Source organism: Erigeron canadensis, chromosome 9, assembly GCF_010389155.1.
Source record: "Erigeron canadensis isolate Cc75 chromosome 9, C_canadensis_v1, whole genome shotgun sequence".
In the NCBI taxonomy this organism is placed as follows: Eukaryota; Viridiplantae; Streptophyta; class Magnoliopsida; order Asterales; family Asteraceae; genus Erigeron; species Erigeron canadensis.
This window is the reverse complement of record NC_057769.1, coordinates 6,628,735-6,647,356: the sequence shown is the minus strand read 5'-3', so window position 1 is coordinate 6,647,356 and position 18,622 is coordinate 6,628,735. Positions and strand designations below refer to the sequence as shown.

Sequence of the window (18,622 nt, the reverse complement as noted above, 5' to 3'; positions counted from 1 at the left end):
ATGTATTGAGACGTATTTTTGGGAAATTTGGGATTCATATTCAGGAAAAATTTATACGGATGAGACAAAAACTACCTCAATTGGTGTAACTAGGAACAAGATTCAATATATTTGCAAACTAGGAAGTCTGGTGTTGTAGACATCGAACTTGTCCACGTGGACAAAAACTACCTCAATTGGCATCAAACCGCACATGCTTTCTGAGTGCCACCTAGACCAAGTTCGGTGTCTACAACACCGGACTTCAATGTACGTGGACAAGTTCGGTGTCTACAACACCGGACTTCCTAGTTTTACAAATATATTGGGAGAAGTTCCTAGTTACACCAATGACGGAAAATATAGTCATGTCCGTACAAACAAATTCCATATTCAGGCTAACACTATGCAGACTATTGTGTTGCGCACGAAACAAAATGACAATTAGGCATATATATTTTTATTACGTTCCATTTTATAAATAAATTATATATATAAAAAAAAAAGCAAGAATGATCTTAATTAAATAACTCACCATATTTCAATTATAATATTTGTCTTTTCTAATGGAATATTTAATTATATTTCTCTAGAAGATCAAGATTTTCCAAGGGTATATAAAGGCAGGGGACTCTGTTTTCTTTAGTCCATCATCACAATACACAAACCATGGCCAATATTTCATTCATTCCACAATATGACCAAGCCTCAGATTACTCACCAGAGTCATCCTACTCATGGGATGAACTTCTTTTTCACCATAATTCATCACTTCCTTTCAATTTCAATGATTCTGAAGACATGCTTGTTTTCGATATGTTAGCCACAACCAATTATAGTCCATCAATGGGTGACAATTCGTCCGAATCCAATACTTCAACGACCGTAATTGTTAAAGAAGAAGAAGTGACATCCGAATCCAAAATTGTGAAACTTCATAAAGAAAAGTCGTATAGAGGAGTAAGAAGACGGCCGTGGGGTAAGTTTGCGGCCGAAATAAGGGATTCAACTAGGAATGGAATTAGAGTATGGTTAGGGACATTTGATAGCGCCGAGGCGGCTGCTATGGCTTATGACCAAGCCGCATTTTCAATGAGAGGAAATGCAGCGGTCTTGAACTTTCCAGTTGAGAGAGTGAAAGAATCGTTAGAAGAAATGAATTACGGGTTTGTAGAAGGGTGTTCACCCGTTGTGACACTTAAGAAACGACATTCTCAAAGGAAGAAACCAGTTAGAAAAAATAAACCAAGTGTTGGTTCTAGCTCTACAAAGGTGGAACAAACGAATATGGTTGTTTTTGAGGATTTGGGGGCGGATTATCTTGAAGAACTATTATCTTCATCGGATTGTAGTACAACAATTTCTTGGTAAATACAACTTACAAATCTCTTGAGTTTAAATCTTACGGTTGAAAACTGTTTAGAACCAAGTCGTTGTAGATTTTTCACTGCCCTTAATCTTTAGATATGGTCTTTAGATATGGTCAACCCCTTGTAGCCCACAAACCGTAATGGTATATTGTTTTATTCTGTTTTGTTTTGTTGTAAGAATATGAATACATATTGTTTGTATCTTCATCTCTTTGTAAATTGCAAGTTTCTTTTTTTTTCTTTTTGATATCTTAGAAATTTGATCTCTTAGTTTTGTCCATGTGTGTACAATTTGTGGGCCTTATGATTTGATGCGACATTATTTGAAAGCATTGGAAGAAACTTCAAAGAATGACCATAAATAGGTTGTTTGATAATACTAAAGAGTATAAGATGATCGGACCACGTTAGGCATGATATATGTAGTCATGTTTTTGGGCTTCCTAATGTTTCCGGATCAAAATGTGATGCCGAAAGCCTGAAATATCATACAAGATCCTCGAAGGCATAAAAGTGGACATATATTATAATTTTATGTGATATAGCAATAGTCATTATGTAGTAAATATTTTATGATTTTTAAGCCGTTTTTTTATCCGTTTAAGGTATAGTGTTTGGTAATAATACCAATCTTTGGGTTGTTATATCAATAACTTTTTAGTCATAATTTTTGAACCGTCAAAGATTCTCATCGTTTAAAATTTGATAAATGATGATAGATCTATTTTGACGGCTGATTATTTTAAAAAAATTAATAAAAATTTAGAAATGACATACCGTTTGTCTTTTAACATATGTCATGCTCGTATCCTATGACAGATTTGAGTAGGTTTTGTTTGAGTTTTGACTATGATGCATTTGTTTCTACTTTTTTTCTTCAATCATGGAGACAATAATATTCAAACTTGGGAATGGTAGAAAATTGTGGCCTCAAAGCAATCGTGTGGTGGTTTGGTACTGTGGAATCTAAGTTCTAAAATCCTACCCCGTTTTTCACTTATGGTGGTTAACTAGAAGTTACTTATATGTTAAACATTCTTCATTGGTAAGGTTTTAGATACTTAGAAATCCATGAGAGTTTGAATCTCACTTTTTACATTTGTAAGATTGGATTATTAAAGGAGTTTTCGAGAATTTTGAGTTTCATCTCAAACATGCGTGATTCAAGCTCTGCATACTGTTCAATTAAATGTAAATGTGGTATTAACTACTAACTTATTGCTAAAAAACTTATTTGCATATTTAACAAATTTAGTTGGAATTAGAGGCATGCCTTTGAGGACGGAATTGATTGGTTAGTCATAGGCAGGGCAAATGTTTTTAGTTGTTTAACTTTCTTTTTAGTAATTTTTATTTTTTTATGTATAGGATTAAGATTTTTTTTAGACAACTAATTAAGTATGATTTTTTTTACATTTTTACAAAACAAATCATATCTCTTTCTAAAAAACTTTTCAACCTTTAAATATCAAACTACCCCCTAATTTTTAACTCTTTCTTAACCCATCCAATAATATATCTACCCAATATAACTCTAAAATTAGATTAATCAAATGTGTAATACGCGGATAACTATATTTAACTAATCACATATTTTATGACAATCATAAACCTTAAGAATTACCCTTATTATATTATTACCTAAATAATATTTTGTACTCACTATTAAAATGTAACATAGCAATAAATGTAAATACTTTATAACGTAATAACATTATAATTTCTTCTTCTACATGCCTATCAAGGACATTGAACGATGTCAACCGAATTTTTTAAGCGTCTTTCCTTACTACACAATACCTTGAAATTCATAAGTGGAATACGTTGGAAGAATTTTATATTAAAATATTACAGTTTTCCAAAAATATTTTAATATAATTAATTCTATAACTTAATTTATTTATTAAGGGGTCAAATAAAAACTATTGATATTGAAGGACTAAGTTGGTTTTGACTAAAAGATTAGTCAAAAATGACATCATATTTCTTGATCAATGACTTAAATTTAATAAGGAAACTTCATCCAATGGTTCATATTTTTTTATTTTTTTAATTTAAAGGGTTCCTTTTGTATTATTGTTAGATATTTTTCAACTCTCATCAAGCTACCATTTTTTTATTAATTAATAAATATCTTCACATAATATACTTATAATGAAATGATTTACAAATACCGTTGTTGATGGGAATAATATCGTATTATCGTTGTTAAAGGTCTAGTTTTGGAAAGCTTGCAAATGCCCTCAAAAATACATTTGCATTTTGCAAACCACAACCTAAGGTTTTATTTTTCTTGTTAGCTTATTTTGTATGTTGTTTTGGGAAACAAGATAATAGCATAATATACAATACAATACCTTCTTTTCCTATCTTGGATTCTTATGTTTCATTAAAAAAAACTACAACTTTTGTGTAAATATTTACCAATAGGTGAATAGGACGAGCATCTGTGGAACTTGAACATTATTACATTATTAGGGGGTCAAAAAATTTTTGACACAAAATATATTTTGTTTTCCAATCTTTAAAGTAGGGGTTAAAATACATATTATATTGTCTTCTTACCTTCAAATGCTGAATAATTACTAATTACAACTCAAAATTATGAAAGAACCAAAACTCCTGTGTGCCCTTCCGCCATTGAGGGTAGGTTTCATAGGAAATAATAGGCATACTCTTATACCTTGCAACTTAAGAACTGATTAATAAACTCAATCCTTACAACGAAATAATAATAATAATAAAAGTGATAGTAATATAGATTAAATATTACTTCTTATGTCTCAAAATAAGCGTGTAAGTGAAAAATAAGACTTTTGTGAATTATTACTATATTACTCTTTAGTTTAGGAGATACATAATCACTGTATAGTGAGAAATTACTATATTAGGCCTCTCCTTATAATGCTTCTACCCCGCGTCTGAGAGGCGTCCGACGCGCAAGCAAAAGCGGAGGACGCTACTAGCACCGTTGCGTCTAGCGGGTGCGTCCGAGGGTTGCTTCCAAAATCGAACGCAGAGAGAAGTGGGTTTGGTGGGTCCCTCTTGTGTTTGTATTCGTTGCAAAGTAAAAAAAAAAATTTCAAACAAAACGGCTAGTTTTGTTGATTTTTTTTTCTTTTCCTATATATATCACTATCACATTACCCTTTTATTTCACACTATCAAACATACATACTTCTATCTATCTTAAACCATCTCAAGCACATACCATCCCAAAAAAATGTCTAATTCATCAGCATCCTCCTCCCCTAGCTCTGATTATGAATCAACCGAATATGAATCCATTAATCGGGCTGTATCCCAGATGAATGCAGTTTTCAATCCCGAGGCCATAAGCGCTTGTCTTAACGTTATCTTTGACGAAGAAGAAAACCAGAGCTAAGCAGCTTCAAGTTCTTCAGCACCCAAGTTGACTAGAAGGGTGATCCATCGAGATCACCTTGGTGCTGCAAAACTTTTACACGATCATTACTTTGCGCCTAACTGCACTTACCCACCCAACATGTTTCGTAGAAGGTTTAGAATGCGAAAGGTAATGTTTCTCCGCATAGCGCGGGATATACACTCCTTTAACAGCGTTCAACCGCTACCGAAGCACTTTCAGTTTTTCCACAAAGCACCGACGGATGCTTCTGGTCGTCCCGATTTTAACATTTTCCAAAAATGCACTTCTGCAATTCGCCAGTTAGCTTATAGCTATAAGGCTGATGCTTTCGACGAGTACTTGCAAATAGCGCAAGATACAGGGTACCAATGTTTAGATGCTTTCTGCAAATGTGTGATACACCTGTATCAACACGAGTACTTGAGAAGGCCAACGGAAGCAGATAACGAGCAGTTAACTGCTAAACATGAGCAAGTTCATGGTTTTCCGGGTATGTTTGGTAGCATAGATTGCATGTATTGGGGTGGAGGAACTGTCCGGTGGCATGGCAAGGCCAGTACACGCGAGGCGACAAGGGCTATCCCACAATCATGCTTGAAGCGGTTGCTTCCTATGATTTGTGGATCTGGCATGCTTATTTTGGCCTTGCTGGTTCGAAAAACGACATCAATGTCCTCAACAAATCAGATTTGTTTGACGATTTGCTTCAGGACAGGCTCCTAAAGTAGAGTTTTCGGTGAATGGCCAGCGGTTTGTTAAGGGATATTACCTAGCAGATGGTATTTATCCTGAATGAGCCACTCTTGTCAAGTCTTTCAAGTGCCTGATGGAGCCGAAAACCACCAAGTTCAAGAGATACCAAGAAGCTGCAAGGAAGGATGTCGAGCGAGCATTCGTGGTTCTTCAAGGTCGTTGGCAGATTGTTGAGCAACAAGCCCGGGCCTACAGTGTGAACAAGATAAAACGTATCATGTTATGTTGTTTGATTCTGCACAACATGATCGTTGAAGATAACGGCCGCACAATTACAGAGTTTGAAAAAGAGTTGATAGCTAATATTGTCCTCCCAACCCGCACGTGGTCTGAAAGGTGTTCAACACAGCTTCGTATGTACGGGGAGTTGCGCGATATAAGGAGTCATCATGAACTCCGCAATGCTCTGATTGAACATGTTTGGAACCTCCCAGAACGCGGCCGTCAACGTTGATGCGTAGTTTATTTTTGGACTAATTACTTGGAAAGTCATCCAACTTGTCCTAAATACCTTTTCTGGGGTCCTAACAAAAAAAAGTTTTAATGTAGGGAGAAAACCTGGCTAAAATCTCTTTATTGGGTTTGTGACCTGCTAAAGCTGATGTGGAGTCTAATTAACCAATTAAAACTTATTTTTTTCACATAACATCTGTTATGTTGGAGCCTATGTATGCACCTATATTTTCACACTCTTTTTCTAGTTTCTAGATCTTCAAACATCTATAACTACACTTACATCTTTATCTATATAAATCAATAGAGTTTATATATCAAAATATTTCTATACATAAATCCATCGATCCATTTTTACAAATCCTAATCACAATTACTAGAACTCAGTCAAATCCCAAATCAACAAAAACCCCAGATGTACAAATCCATCGATCCATTTGTACAAATCCCAAATCAACAAAACCCCCGAAATTGAATTCCGGCTACCATCGATGTCGCCCTACTTCGCCGGAGAATTGGGACACCCCATGACGCCACTAAAATCATCTCTATCATCACCTAAACAACAACGGACAAACATCGAGATGTATTTTTGAATAAGACCCACAAATCTAATATTTTTTTGGTTGAGATTTCAACTATAAATGTGTAATAGTTGTGTGTTTAAAGTCGTTTTGTATGTGATGTTTATGGATGTGAGGATCCTATATTGCAAAGAGGATGATGATGATGATAACTGGTGCTACTTCCTGGCGCTTAGTGGTGTCCGAAAAAAACGGCCGGAAAAGGATTTGGGGTTCTCGGTGGTGGTGCTTCCATTTTGGGGATTAACTGTTCATGAATGAGTAAGTGGATATTTTAGGGTTTTGAGTAATGAGGATTTTGAGGGAAATTTGATCGATAGATATAGAGATAGAGATATAGATACAGGATTTGATGTGATGAAGTTAAATGGAGATGTTTTCCATTTTGTTCATCACTTGCACCATTGTAATTATCAGGGAATGTATATAAACCAACTTGTTTCTCTTTTGTTGGATTATTTTATTTTCATTTTTATTTTTTTTTGTCTTGTGAATGTGTACAACGATTTTGATTTTTAAGAATTAAATGAGATGAACAAAGTACTTGTCATTGTAATTAGTGATGTGGAACTGTTTTTAAAAGAAAATGACATGGAAATTACATGTAATCAATAAATGGAATAAAAGAAAATAAAAATAACTTTCAAAATTATTTTTGACTGGCTACTTACTCTCAACCCCATAATAGTCATTTTAGCCGGGTTTTCTTCTTACATTAAAACTTTTTTTTGTTGGGACCCCGAAAAAGGTATTTGAGACAAGTTGGATGACTTTTCAAGTAATTTACCCTTTTTTTTTCTTCTGATAATGTGATTTTTCACAATTTATGTTTTCTAGTTTAATGTTTAAGTTTTAGAATAAATGTAATTTGTTTTATTTTTTTTTAAGTGTTGTAATGTGTTTTTCTAATAATAAAATGTGTTTTATTTATAATAAATTGTGTTTGTTTAATTTTGTGAAAAATAAAAATGAAATAATATAATAATTGATGAATAGTGTTAGAAGTGGCTTAGAAATGGGGGTTATAAGGAAGGGGTGTTTTTGGTGTGTCTAAAAGTGATAAATAATGTTAGAAGTGGATTAAAAGTAGTTCCTTATAAAGAGAGTTACTCTTTAGTTTTTTAGAACATCATATCAAAGATAAAATGATAAAGTTAAAGTTTTATTTTTGAAATGAATTTTTATTTTGAACAAAATAATCTAAAATGAAAAAGTAGTACTTATTCAGTAATTCCGAAGTGAGTGGCTTTTTTGCTTAGTGTACTTTGGTACTTATTTTGGTGGACTTGTGCTCTTCCTTGGAGACAAGTTTCTTCTCTTGTAGCACTAAATTACATCGATTATAAAAACATTAAAACAAGGTTTTATCGACACATGTCGAAATGAGTATTCATTGAATGTTGCTTATAATTTTGGATGAATGAGAGTGCCCAGTAGAACAATACTCGGTCGTTCACCGAGTTAAAAACAATAAATATATATTTTAAAGTACACGAAACATGTTTAATTTTATGTATAAAGATACAATGAATTAACAAAATAAAGATACAATGAATTAACAAATGAGCAAGTATCCGAATTTTATTAATAAGGTGTAACTTAAACATTGTTGTAAGTCGCAACCGTCTAAATTCAAGCATAATTTCTAACATGTACGTCTCGCATCATCCCAACACTTTGGTCGATTAACCATACATTTTTACCTGCCTGTAAAAGAGTAAACCATACAATTCAATCAGTTTCATCATGAACTGAAATAGACAGAAATACTTATACGATGACACGATTTTATAGGTCGCCAAACTAATGCTCCAAATATGAAAGTGATCTTTTTAATTATATAAGCCTCCTATTCACATGTCACAGCTCGTTCACATAAATAGGCAACATTCATCACTTTTCCAGTCCGCATTTCCATCAATAACCTCCTCGCTATTTTAGAAAATAGCTGGTCAAGATGCCTATACATGGACTAGCATGTAGAGGGTTTCACACACATATAACAAAGCTACTCCCTCATCCTAGTCGTTAGTCCCTTGCTGGTTAGCATGGTCACAAACCCACTCGACCTTAACAATAATGAAAAAAAAGTTAAAATTTTGACCAGAACCAGTTGTCCCGTTACCCAGCCGTAACCTACACATTTTGCAACCATTACCCTATCTCACTGGTGGTATTTATGGTGACCCTTCAATCAATAGGTTATGGGTTCCCTTGATAGGCAACTTGTAAATATGTGTCGATCTAGTGCGAATACGTCGATAAGAGTCAAATAAAGCAGCACAAACATATAAAGGCACAGTCAAATAAAGGCCAAACAGCACTTCATGTTATAACTAACTATTTGCAAAAATTTTCTAAATCAGCACAAACACATAAAGGCACAGTCAAATAAAGGCCAAACAGCACTTCATGTTATAACTAACTATTTGCAAAAAATTTCTAAATCAGTCATTTTCAAAATGCACATTCAAACACACCTTAAATATAATAGCAATGTATAATGGAAATTTGTCTACAGTAATCAACATATTTCACATCCTCGGAAATCAGCTTTCTAATTTTTTATCGTGTGACTAAGTTACCAAGAAAAAGTAAAGAACGAAAGATCTAGAGTACCTTTCATGAACATTAGGTGTGAAACGGCTCTTGGATGGCCCTGAATCAAACTTCAAGTTGAAAATTTGGACAGTTCCCATGTCACTTAAAACAGCTTGCCTTTCTGCCATCGAAGACAAAGCAATACGTAAATACCTGCTCTACCTAAACTGCTCCTTTTACCTGTATTTAGTGTGTGAGAATCAACTATAAGCCATAACGCCATATCATCATTGCTAATTAATAATACATGATACTGCCTCACCTTTGTACCACTATAGTCATTGCTTGTTCAATGATAGGGGCAAATGATGTTGGTCCTGTAATTCTACTTAATGAAATGAACCGCGTAGAGCGGTGCTTGTTTCGACCCGTTACCCAAATTCGCCCATTTTGCCAGGCGTAATTCTACTTATCAACATAAAAAAACGGCTAAATTACTATAAGATGATCGATGATGTACATGCTTGAGGCAATCAATCTGAATAAAAAATTAGAAAAAAAGGGGGAAAATAGTGATACCTTTCCCTTTGGCATCTTCATTTACCACAGCCATGCCATGAGCAAAATATTGCAACAAAACTTCAAGAATTTACCAATTTAAAAACCTAGAAAAGCCAATAACTTATTCATATATTATAATTTAGCAATAACTTAACAAACGTAATGCATCTATATCAAGAAAAGACTTTTTCTGCTTAAAGACCTTGAACCTATTTAGCAATAACTGGTTAGCCAGTTTCGTTTGCAGTATTGCAACGTAAATCGAATATATGTGTATATATATATATAATTTAATACAGTATTAGTAATAATTACCCGTCCATTCATTGCTCTTAGTGAAGCAATACCAACATTCAGATTAGAAGACTCGAGCCCTGCACGAGCAAGAGCTTTGGTCAGCTGTAGAATACGTTAACGTCTCATCTCACTAACATATATCAAGTACAATCAAGTCTCTTGTATATAATGTTAGTTTTGATTAAATTATATGATTTCTATATATTTTTAAGCTTTTTAGTGTATCAAGTTGAAGCTAAGTTTTTATGCGTTTTTGGTGATGGGAGAACAACTATTTTTGGGTCTATGAATAAGGTCAATGAAGCGTATGAAAAAAAGCAGGCCGACCCACACCCGACCTGCATTAATGAAATGAACCGCGTAGAGCGGTGCCCCGTAGATTATACTTTTTGTCACTCGGCCATCCATATAGTTTAACTAAGTTGCAACAACAAATAGGAGCTCACAAATTGATTACATATGCTTATACAAAAAACAATGATTTTTAAATGAAAAATAAAACTAATTAAAATGGAAAACAAAAGATAATAACCTTTCGTATCCCTTTTCCTCTTCCTTTCAATCGCATCCCTAATTCATCAAAAGAACCAATTTTGTATACCCAAAAATTTATAGCATCTGTTTGGCTTCCCTTTTTCGTATTCCTTTTGTGTCTTGATTTAATTTTTCTCCAAATATGCAATACTCTCCAAATCTGGAATACACATGTAAACGAAAGGAATCCTAACTCTAATAATCAAAATATGAAAAAGCTAATATATTGGATTTTAAAAAAGGATCCGATGATTGTACCAACCTTTGCTGCCGCAGATGGTGGTGTCGGCGCCGATGGAGGCGTACGGCGGAACATATGGTTTTGAAAGAGACACTGATGGTGGCGGCAACACAGATACAGAGGGGTGGAGGTGATAGATTGTGTCGATGGATGGTGATGTGACAGAGGGTGAAATATGCCGGAACAAATTTGATAGATGTGTTTTATTATAGCAGAAACCTGTTTAAAAAAACCTTTTTTTAGTTTAAAGGGTTAGGATTAAGTTTAGTTATTAATTTAGATGGTCAAGATCAAGAGTTAAATTTATTTTTTTTCTTTGTTCTACCAGCAAAATATATATATATATATATATATATATATATATATATATATATATATATATATATATATATATATAATTCTACCTTATTGTCAACTTCCACATAATGACATGGTTAATAATTGAGTCATTTCATTTCGAAGAGCCCATTGGGCCAGTTCCGACCGATTATGTTTGGCATTAACACAGTAGCACAATAGGACATAGAGTGTTGGGAGGTTGTCTAATTACTTCTTCTTTAGAGGTCAAGATTTTCAAAGGGCGTTGTTAGGGAAATACTTCATTTTTGAATAAATAAACATCTCTTGTACACACTGTGAAGGTTTGTACGGAGCTTATAGGTGGTGTATAGGTTCATGATCCCTAATAAACGTTACCTAAACATATGTTATATACTTATATGACCAGTATCTAAACTTCTTTATAAAAATTAATACATCCCCATTTTTAGAAACAGTTACACAATAGTTACAACGAAATTACTAAAATACCCTTAATAAATACTCACTATGAAAAAAGTTTTTATAAAATACTAAATTTGTCCTGAATGAATTAATTTACACTCTAAACCTTTAGTTTAATAATTAACACTTTAAGTCCTTATCTTCTAAAAAATTTACACTATCACAATTACATCAACCGACACCACTAGACCGTCTTCCCCACCACCGCCGCCCATTGCGCGGGTACCATGCTCGTATACACATATGTACATGGCATATAATTTATATTCACATCGATTATGATTTTACAAATGTCGCTAGATGTTCATTCTTTGTTATATGCAGTCAATTTGGTGGTTCAAAACAAAAATTGTTTTCGGGTCAACTCATAAGAAACTTTACTAAAAAGTATAGTACACAAATTTTAGGGAAGGAATAAAATTAAGAGTGTGATAACTAGTAAGTATGGAATCTCACTCAATTTGATGTAAGTTCTTGATGCATCATCTTCCAATTTTGTATACAATTAACTTGCTGAAATATTCTTGTTGCCACTGCTTTTGAAATAAGTACACCAAATTTTCGCTTGTTTGGATTTTGCAAGCGTTAGTTATGAGATCCTTTTGAAGATCACATGTCTAACTTTTATTTGCGAAATGTGTCTTGTTTTCTGCCTTTTTTTAATATACTTTTCTATGACCTAATTTTAGAGAATAAGGTTGAATTTCCTAATTTCCTTGATCATCTAATTGATTGCATTTTTTTTTTTTTTTTGATGTTTGAGACATCGGCAATAACTAAGGAAATTCTTGATCGAAAAAAAAAAAAGAAAAATGATTAATCCTCCTAAAACTTAAGCCTAATAGTTAATCTTCTTAATAGTGTAAAACTTTTTGACATGTGTAATCCACTAATTATCTTTCCTTATCACATCCTTTGATTTTTTCCATATGGTTTGATCTTATGATTAGGAGAATTATTAGGTTGATTAATTAGGAGGATTTATCACTACTTAAAAAAAATGCAATAAAAAATTGGCAATTTTCTAACTAGCGCTCTACAGCCACTTGTAAAAAAATATTAATTAATCTTACTGTTTCTGTTTATAGTTTGTCACAAAGAAATGAATGAGGAATTCTAATTTTTTTTAGTTTGCTCATAAATTATATATACGTATAAGGGTAATAGGGGAACCCTAGCCCCGGTTACACAATTGGATACCCACCGACCCACCTCGTATGAGCCATATGATGCAGGTAAAATACCTTCATCCTAATCCCTACATGATCTGGGCACCCCAAATGATCGAACCCGTGTATTTAAACTTCACATATGCGTCCAGGCTTCATTGGTAACAGGTACCTTAAAGGAATTATTTTTTGTTCCTAACGGGGATCGAACCTGAGACCTTAAGGTCATCATATATATATATATATATATATATATATATATATATATATATATATATATAATACATCAAAGACCAATTTCATTTAGATATAGGGCTGTCAATGAGTTCGGGTTCGAGTTGGCGGGTATGGGTTCGTGGGTTGACGGGTCGAAAATCTCTTACCCTAACACAACATGTTAAAAGTTTCAGGTCAAAATTTCAATCCTGACTCATGACCTGTCAACCCGAACCCAATCCACCAATCTCAAAAAAATCAGGTTGACGGGTTGATGGGTCGAGTTTCAGGTTGACAACTCAAATGGGTTGTTGGCTTAACGGGTTGATTTTAGGTCAAACATGTCATATGGGTCGTGGGTTGGTGGGTTATTGGGTAAAATTCAGGTCAAATGAGTCATGGGTTGGCGGGTCAAATGAGTTGGTGGGTCGATCTATTAAAAAAAATTCTATAAATTTTAATTATTTTTCAGGCTAGCGAGTCGACCTGTTAACCCAATGGGTTAACCCGAACCCAACCCCCAAAAAATTAGGTTAGTGGGTTAACGTGTTGACGGGTCGAGATTTAACAACCCCAACTTGACTTTTTTCGGGTTGGATTCGGATTGGGTTTCGAGTTGGGTCGAGATTGACAGCCCTACGAGTTAGATATGGTACCCCAAAAAAAGTAACTTACCACATGTTTTGAGATAAAAGACATCATTTTTAGATTAAATCATCAAATTTCCACTAATGGGCTTAAATAAAGTAAGTTTTTCAATATAGATTAAGCTATTAGATACTCATGTGACAAGCACGTTGTGGCTTAGTGAAATGGCACCCCATAGTGGATTAGTGGGGTGTCCAACTGTCCACTCATCGTTTCTTCGTGCACCTTTTTGTTTTCATTTTTGAAATTCTAGTAATTCATCCAAAAAACTAAGTAAAGTAACGGAATATAAACCCGAAAAACAAGTCCAATATAAAGGTAAATTGACTAAAACCCACAAATTAATGAATTCGTTAGAGTATATTTATCCCCAAACTGAGGGGATATGTATCCACACACATATCCAATAATCTACTTGTAATTAACTAGATAGAATGAGGCAATATGACCTCGGAAATATGTCTAATTTGAGCTACATAAATTACACATCGATCCTTAAGACTTATGAGTTAGTTAGAGTATATTTGTCCTTAAACTGGGTAAGAAAAAAGAGAAGCGTATCCATATATTTAGACGTATAGTTCCAATGGTGGCTCTAGGGTAAGACAAAGAAAACAAGAGCTTTAGGTTTCGTATTATTGAAAGCCTCAAATTTTATATATAAGTTAAATATATCAGTTTATTTTATGTATGGAGAGAAAAAATCATTTAAAAAATTTAAAAATAAAACTAAGAGAAGCTTAAAAAGTTTAAATTAAGTGTAGTTTAAAAGGACTTTTGATTAAGTGAATTGTAATACGTTTTGGGTTTTTTGTTCTTCTTTTTAAATAAGTTTTAGTTATAAATAGGTCACACTTTTTTGTTTTGTTTTAGACCCCAATATGCCTTGAGCATCTATTGTATAGTTCACATTAGTTATCACATACAGCAATCAACATATGCAAGAGCGTATCCATTTACTTCTAAATTAGGTTTACGGACTAGGTTATATTGGAAAATAATGTAGTAATCATTAGCAACAAATATTCTAGACATATGTTGAATAAGGTTTAAGACCTATGTAAACTATGTAAGACTATAATATAGTATATGATACTTGGCCCATTCTTTTATATGGAGCCCAGATGATTACTAGCCCAAAATCCCATATCTAATGACTAATCTAAGGAAAATGATAAATCTTCTTAAAGTCTAAAACTATAAAAAAGTGACATGTGGTATCCACTAATTTTCTTTTATAATTTTGTCTACTGATTTTCACACATGTCATCATGTTATAATTAAGCGGATTTTTAGGTTATTTAGTTAGGAAAATTAATCATTTTTCCTAATCTAATTGTAATTCAATGTGATATTCTAATTTTCTCCGTCTCCAAAAATTTCACGACTTGTTAAGTTTGTAGTGTGTATTCAGAGTCGCAATGGTTGTCATGGTCAAAAACCTCCATCGTCACTAAATTTGTCATTTCCTACTTAACTAGAAAAAAAAATAAAATAATATACGGAGTGTTTAATAAAGCAAAGAGATCATCACATGTATGAATCAAAGAAGATACCATGCGTTTTCTCAGTCCTATTTTAATTATATTGGTAGACATTTGTATCTTATTTAGATCGATTAGATTTGGATATAAAATTGTAAAAGACTATTAGAAATTTAATCAAATTATCTAAAAAGAATTATATATATTTCTGGTAATAGTTAATGAAAGCAACGGTGAAAAATAGTACAAATTTACGAGTACTTTTTTACCCACTCTTTTATAAAGGCTCCCATAAATTTAACTTTCTGAATCAGTTAGTAGATATTTCCCAAAATATCGGAAAGCATCACGTATTTAAAATATATAAAAAAAGAAAGAAATTAATTAATAACGTATTGAAATCCTAACAATATATGCAAGAAAATAGCAAGGCAGATCCAACTTTTATTTCGGAATCCGGATTGTTTGTTTGTTTCAAATATACTATGCATTTTATACTTTTTATTATATTATATTATATTATTATTATACAGTCTATCATATATGATCAGTTATTGTCTTTATCCAACACTAACTGTTTTTGAACGAATCCTACACTAATTCGAACTCTCTTCTTCTAATACGAAACAAATATAGTTTTGTTTCATTCGATATATTCACTCGATCACTATATATATATTAATTAACCTATCAATCTTCACATACCAAATCAAGAGCATGCTGTAATATTAATCGGATATATTATTAAGGTTTGCGATTCTAACTTTGTTCTTTATTTATTTATATCAATCATAATAATATGCTTGCAATTTGTATCATACATGCATTGTTTTCTGTGTTTTTTTAATGCAAAGGTAACTTTAATTTTATTTTATTTTTTGTATCGTGAAATCTTCTATAAATTATATTTAAAGATTGTAAATTCTTGGGTTTTTGTAAAAAGAAAGTTTTGTTTTTTGTATCTTGGAATATCGTTACATGCAATGGTTATCAGATGAAGTTGTGGTAAAAGTCTTGAAAAATTTAGTTTTGAGATAAATATTTATATCACATGAATTGGGTCTTATATGAAAATTCAATATCGTTAAGCACAAATTTACAATTTGAAAAGAAATTTTTTTATAAGAATAATAGATGTTATATATGATTCCAATAGTTCCAACCTTAATTAGTAGTTAAACTTCTGTCACATGATAAGATTATAATGTCTAATTATCTTTTGTGATTTTTGTTTAATGCAGGGAAAGAAAGATCAAATTGAGATCTAACTTTCTCAACAACCATGTCATCATCAAATAACAATTTACAAGTATTCAAGGCACTTGATGGTGCAAAAACCCAATGGTACCACTTCACTGCAATTGTAATAGCTGGAATGGGCTTTTTCACTGATGCTTATGATCTGTTTTGCATCTCTTTGGTCACTAAGATCCTGGGCCGGATTTACTACCACGTACCGGGCTCTCTCAAGCCCGGAAGTTTACCTCCGGAGGTCTCTGCTGCCGTTAACGGTGTCGCCCTAGTTGGTACGCTAACGGGCCAACTCTTTTTCGGGTGGCTTGGTGATAAACTTGGAAGGAAAAGGGTTTACGGCATTACACTAATGCTTATGTGTTTATGTTCCATTGCTTCGGGCTTGTCGTTTGGGAGTAGCCCGAAGTCGGTTATGACTACTCTTTGCTTTTTTCGGTTTTGGCTTGGGTTTGGGATCGGTGGTGACTACCCGCTTTCGGCGACTATCATGTCTGAGTACTCGAATAAGAAAACCCGAGGAGCGTTTATCGCGGCGGTGTTTGCTATGCAAGGTTTTGGTATTTTAGGAGGTGGGGTTTTCGCGATAATAATCTCTTCGGTGTTTGATGCAAAGTTTAAGGCTCCGCCTTACGAGGTTGACCCGATCGCGTCGACTGTTCCCGAGGCGGATTACGTGTGGAGGATCATTCTAATGGTGGGGGCGCTTCCGGCCCTTATGACTTATTATTGGCGAATGAAGATGCCCGAAACAGCCCGTTACACTGCCTTAGTCGCTAAAGATGGTAACAAGGCGGCAGAGGACATGTCAAAAGTTTTGCAAATGGAAATCAAACCCGAACAACAAAAGATCAACCAAGTTGTTGGGAAATCTGGCAACGATTTCGGGCTTTTCAGCAAGGATTTCCTTAGACGACACGGTTGGCATTTACTCGGAACAACCACCACTTGGTTTTTACTCGACATCGCTTACTATAGCCAAAACCTGTTTCAAAAGGACATATTTAGTGCCATTGGTTGGATTCCAGCAGCAAGTAAGATGAATGCGATTCACGAAGTTTATCGAATCGCAAGAGCCCAAACACTTATCGCGCTATGCAGTACTGTTCCTGGATACTGGTTTACCGTTTTCCTAATCGATAGGATTGGTCGTTTTAAAATCCAGCTACTCGGGTTTTCAATGATGACAATCTTTATGTTCGCATTAGCCTTTCCTTACAACCACTGGATTCACCCACAAAATAACATAGGATTTGTGGTGTTGTACTCATTAACATTCTTTTTCGCAAACTTTGGGCCAAACGCGACAACTTTTGTCGTCCCCGCCGAGATTTTCCCAGCCCGTCTACGTTCCACTTGCCACGGTATCTCAGCAGCATCAGGCAAATTAGGCGCGATTGTGGGTGCTTTTGGGTTCTTGTACTTGGCTCAAAATCAAGATCCAAAGAAGGCAGATGCAGGGTACCCTGCCGGTATTGGTGTCAAAAACGCGCTGATCGTGTTGGGTGTGATCAATCTTTTGGGAACATTCTTTACGTTTTTGGTGCCCGAATCGAATGGCAAGTCACTTGAGGAGGTGTCTGGCGAGAATGAAGAAGAGGAACTTCCAAATTCACGTTTACCAGTTTAAAGTTGAGCCTGCCGGCCATTCTTCTATTCATTTACTTTAGTTCACAAGTAGGATTAAGATTCTAGGTTTATTTTCTGGTTTGTTATGTTTTATAGTTTTACTTTTTGGTAAAAGATGGTATGAGGATTATGTTAAATTTTCTCTTGGGGTATAAGATTTTAGACTAAATTCGCAAGCTATGTAGTAACATATGCATATTGTAGTTTCTTTTGCTGAAACATCACTCTTGTAAGGTTTTGATAATTTGTTCTTAACATAATCATATCTTTGAATATAAAAAAGACCAATTTTTTTATCATGACCCATCCTAAATTTTTTTTTTTTTTTTTAAAAAAAAGGGTCTATTTTAGCCTTACTTTTTAGTACAAGTAAATTTTGACAAACTCATTATTATTTGGCATGTGTTTATGTTTAATTATGATGCTGTCAAATAAATCAACTGTTTATATGTGTTGCATATATAGTAAAGTTATACATGTTTGGTCTCAATGCTGATCATAAGTTTTATCTGTAAAACATTACACTATAATTGTTTGTGTATATGTTGTGTTTGTTTGAACAATTTGAAAGGTAAAAATACACAAAATTAATGTCGACAAAGTAAAAGTATTCTCGATTTGAAACTATACATTAACCCAGTCAATGAGATCAAAATCAAGTGATAATATATGAAGACTAATGTAAAGGTATGAAGTTTTCATTTAAAAACCATGGTTTAAAATCTCGTTGGTTTTTTTAAA

At 33.7% G+C, this 18,622-nt stretch overlaps 3 protein-coding genes across 3 annotated transcripts; all 3 read left to right on the top strand.

Moving 5' to 3' along the window:
• Window positions 1–609: 609 nt before the first annotated feature.
• LOC122582352 (ethylene-response factor C3-like) lies at window positions 610–1,556 on the top strand. The gene has a single exon (XM_043754728.1). It carries the CDS (start codon window positions 649–651, stop codon window positions 1,348–1,350), a length of 702 nt encoding a protein of 233 aa, XP_043610663.1. The 5' UTR covers window positions 610–648; the 3' UTR covers window positions 1,351–1,556.
• A 4,007-nt stretch (window positions 1,557–5,563) lies between these two features.
• On the top strand, window positions 5,564–5,944 carry LOC122583114. Its single transcript, XM_043755549.1, has one exon. It carries the CDS (start codon window positions 5,564–5,566, stop codon window positions 5,942–5,944), a length of 381 nt encoding a protein of 126 aa, XP_043611484.1.
• Window positions 5,945–16,283: 10,339 nt separating this feature from the next.
• Window positions 16,284–18,024, top strand: LOC122582255 (inorganic phosphate transporter 1-4-like). Its single transcript, XM_043754621.1, has one exon. The coding sequence runs from the start codon at window positions 16,284–16,286 to the stop codon at window positions 17,880–17,882; it is 1,599 nt and encodes a 532-aa protein (XP_043610556.1). The 3' UTR covers window positions 17,883–18,024.
• Window positions 18,025–18,622: the final 598 nt, after the last annotated feature.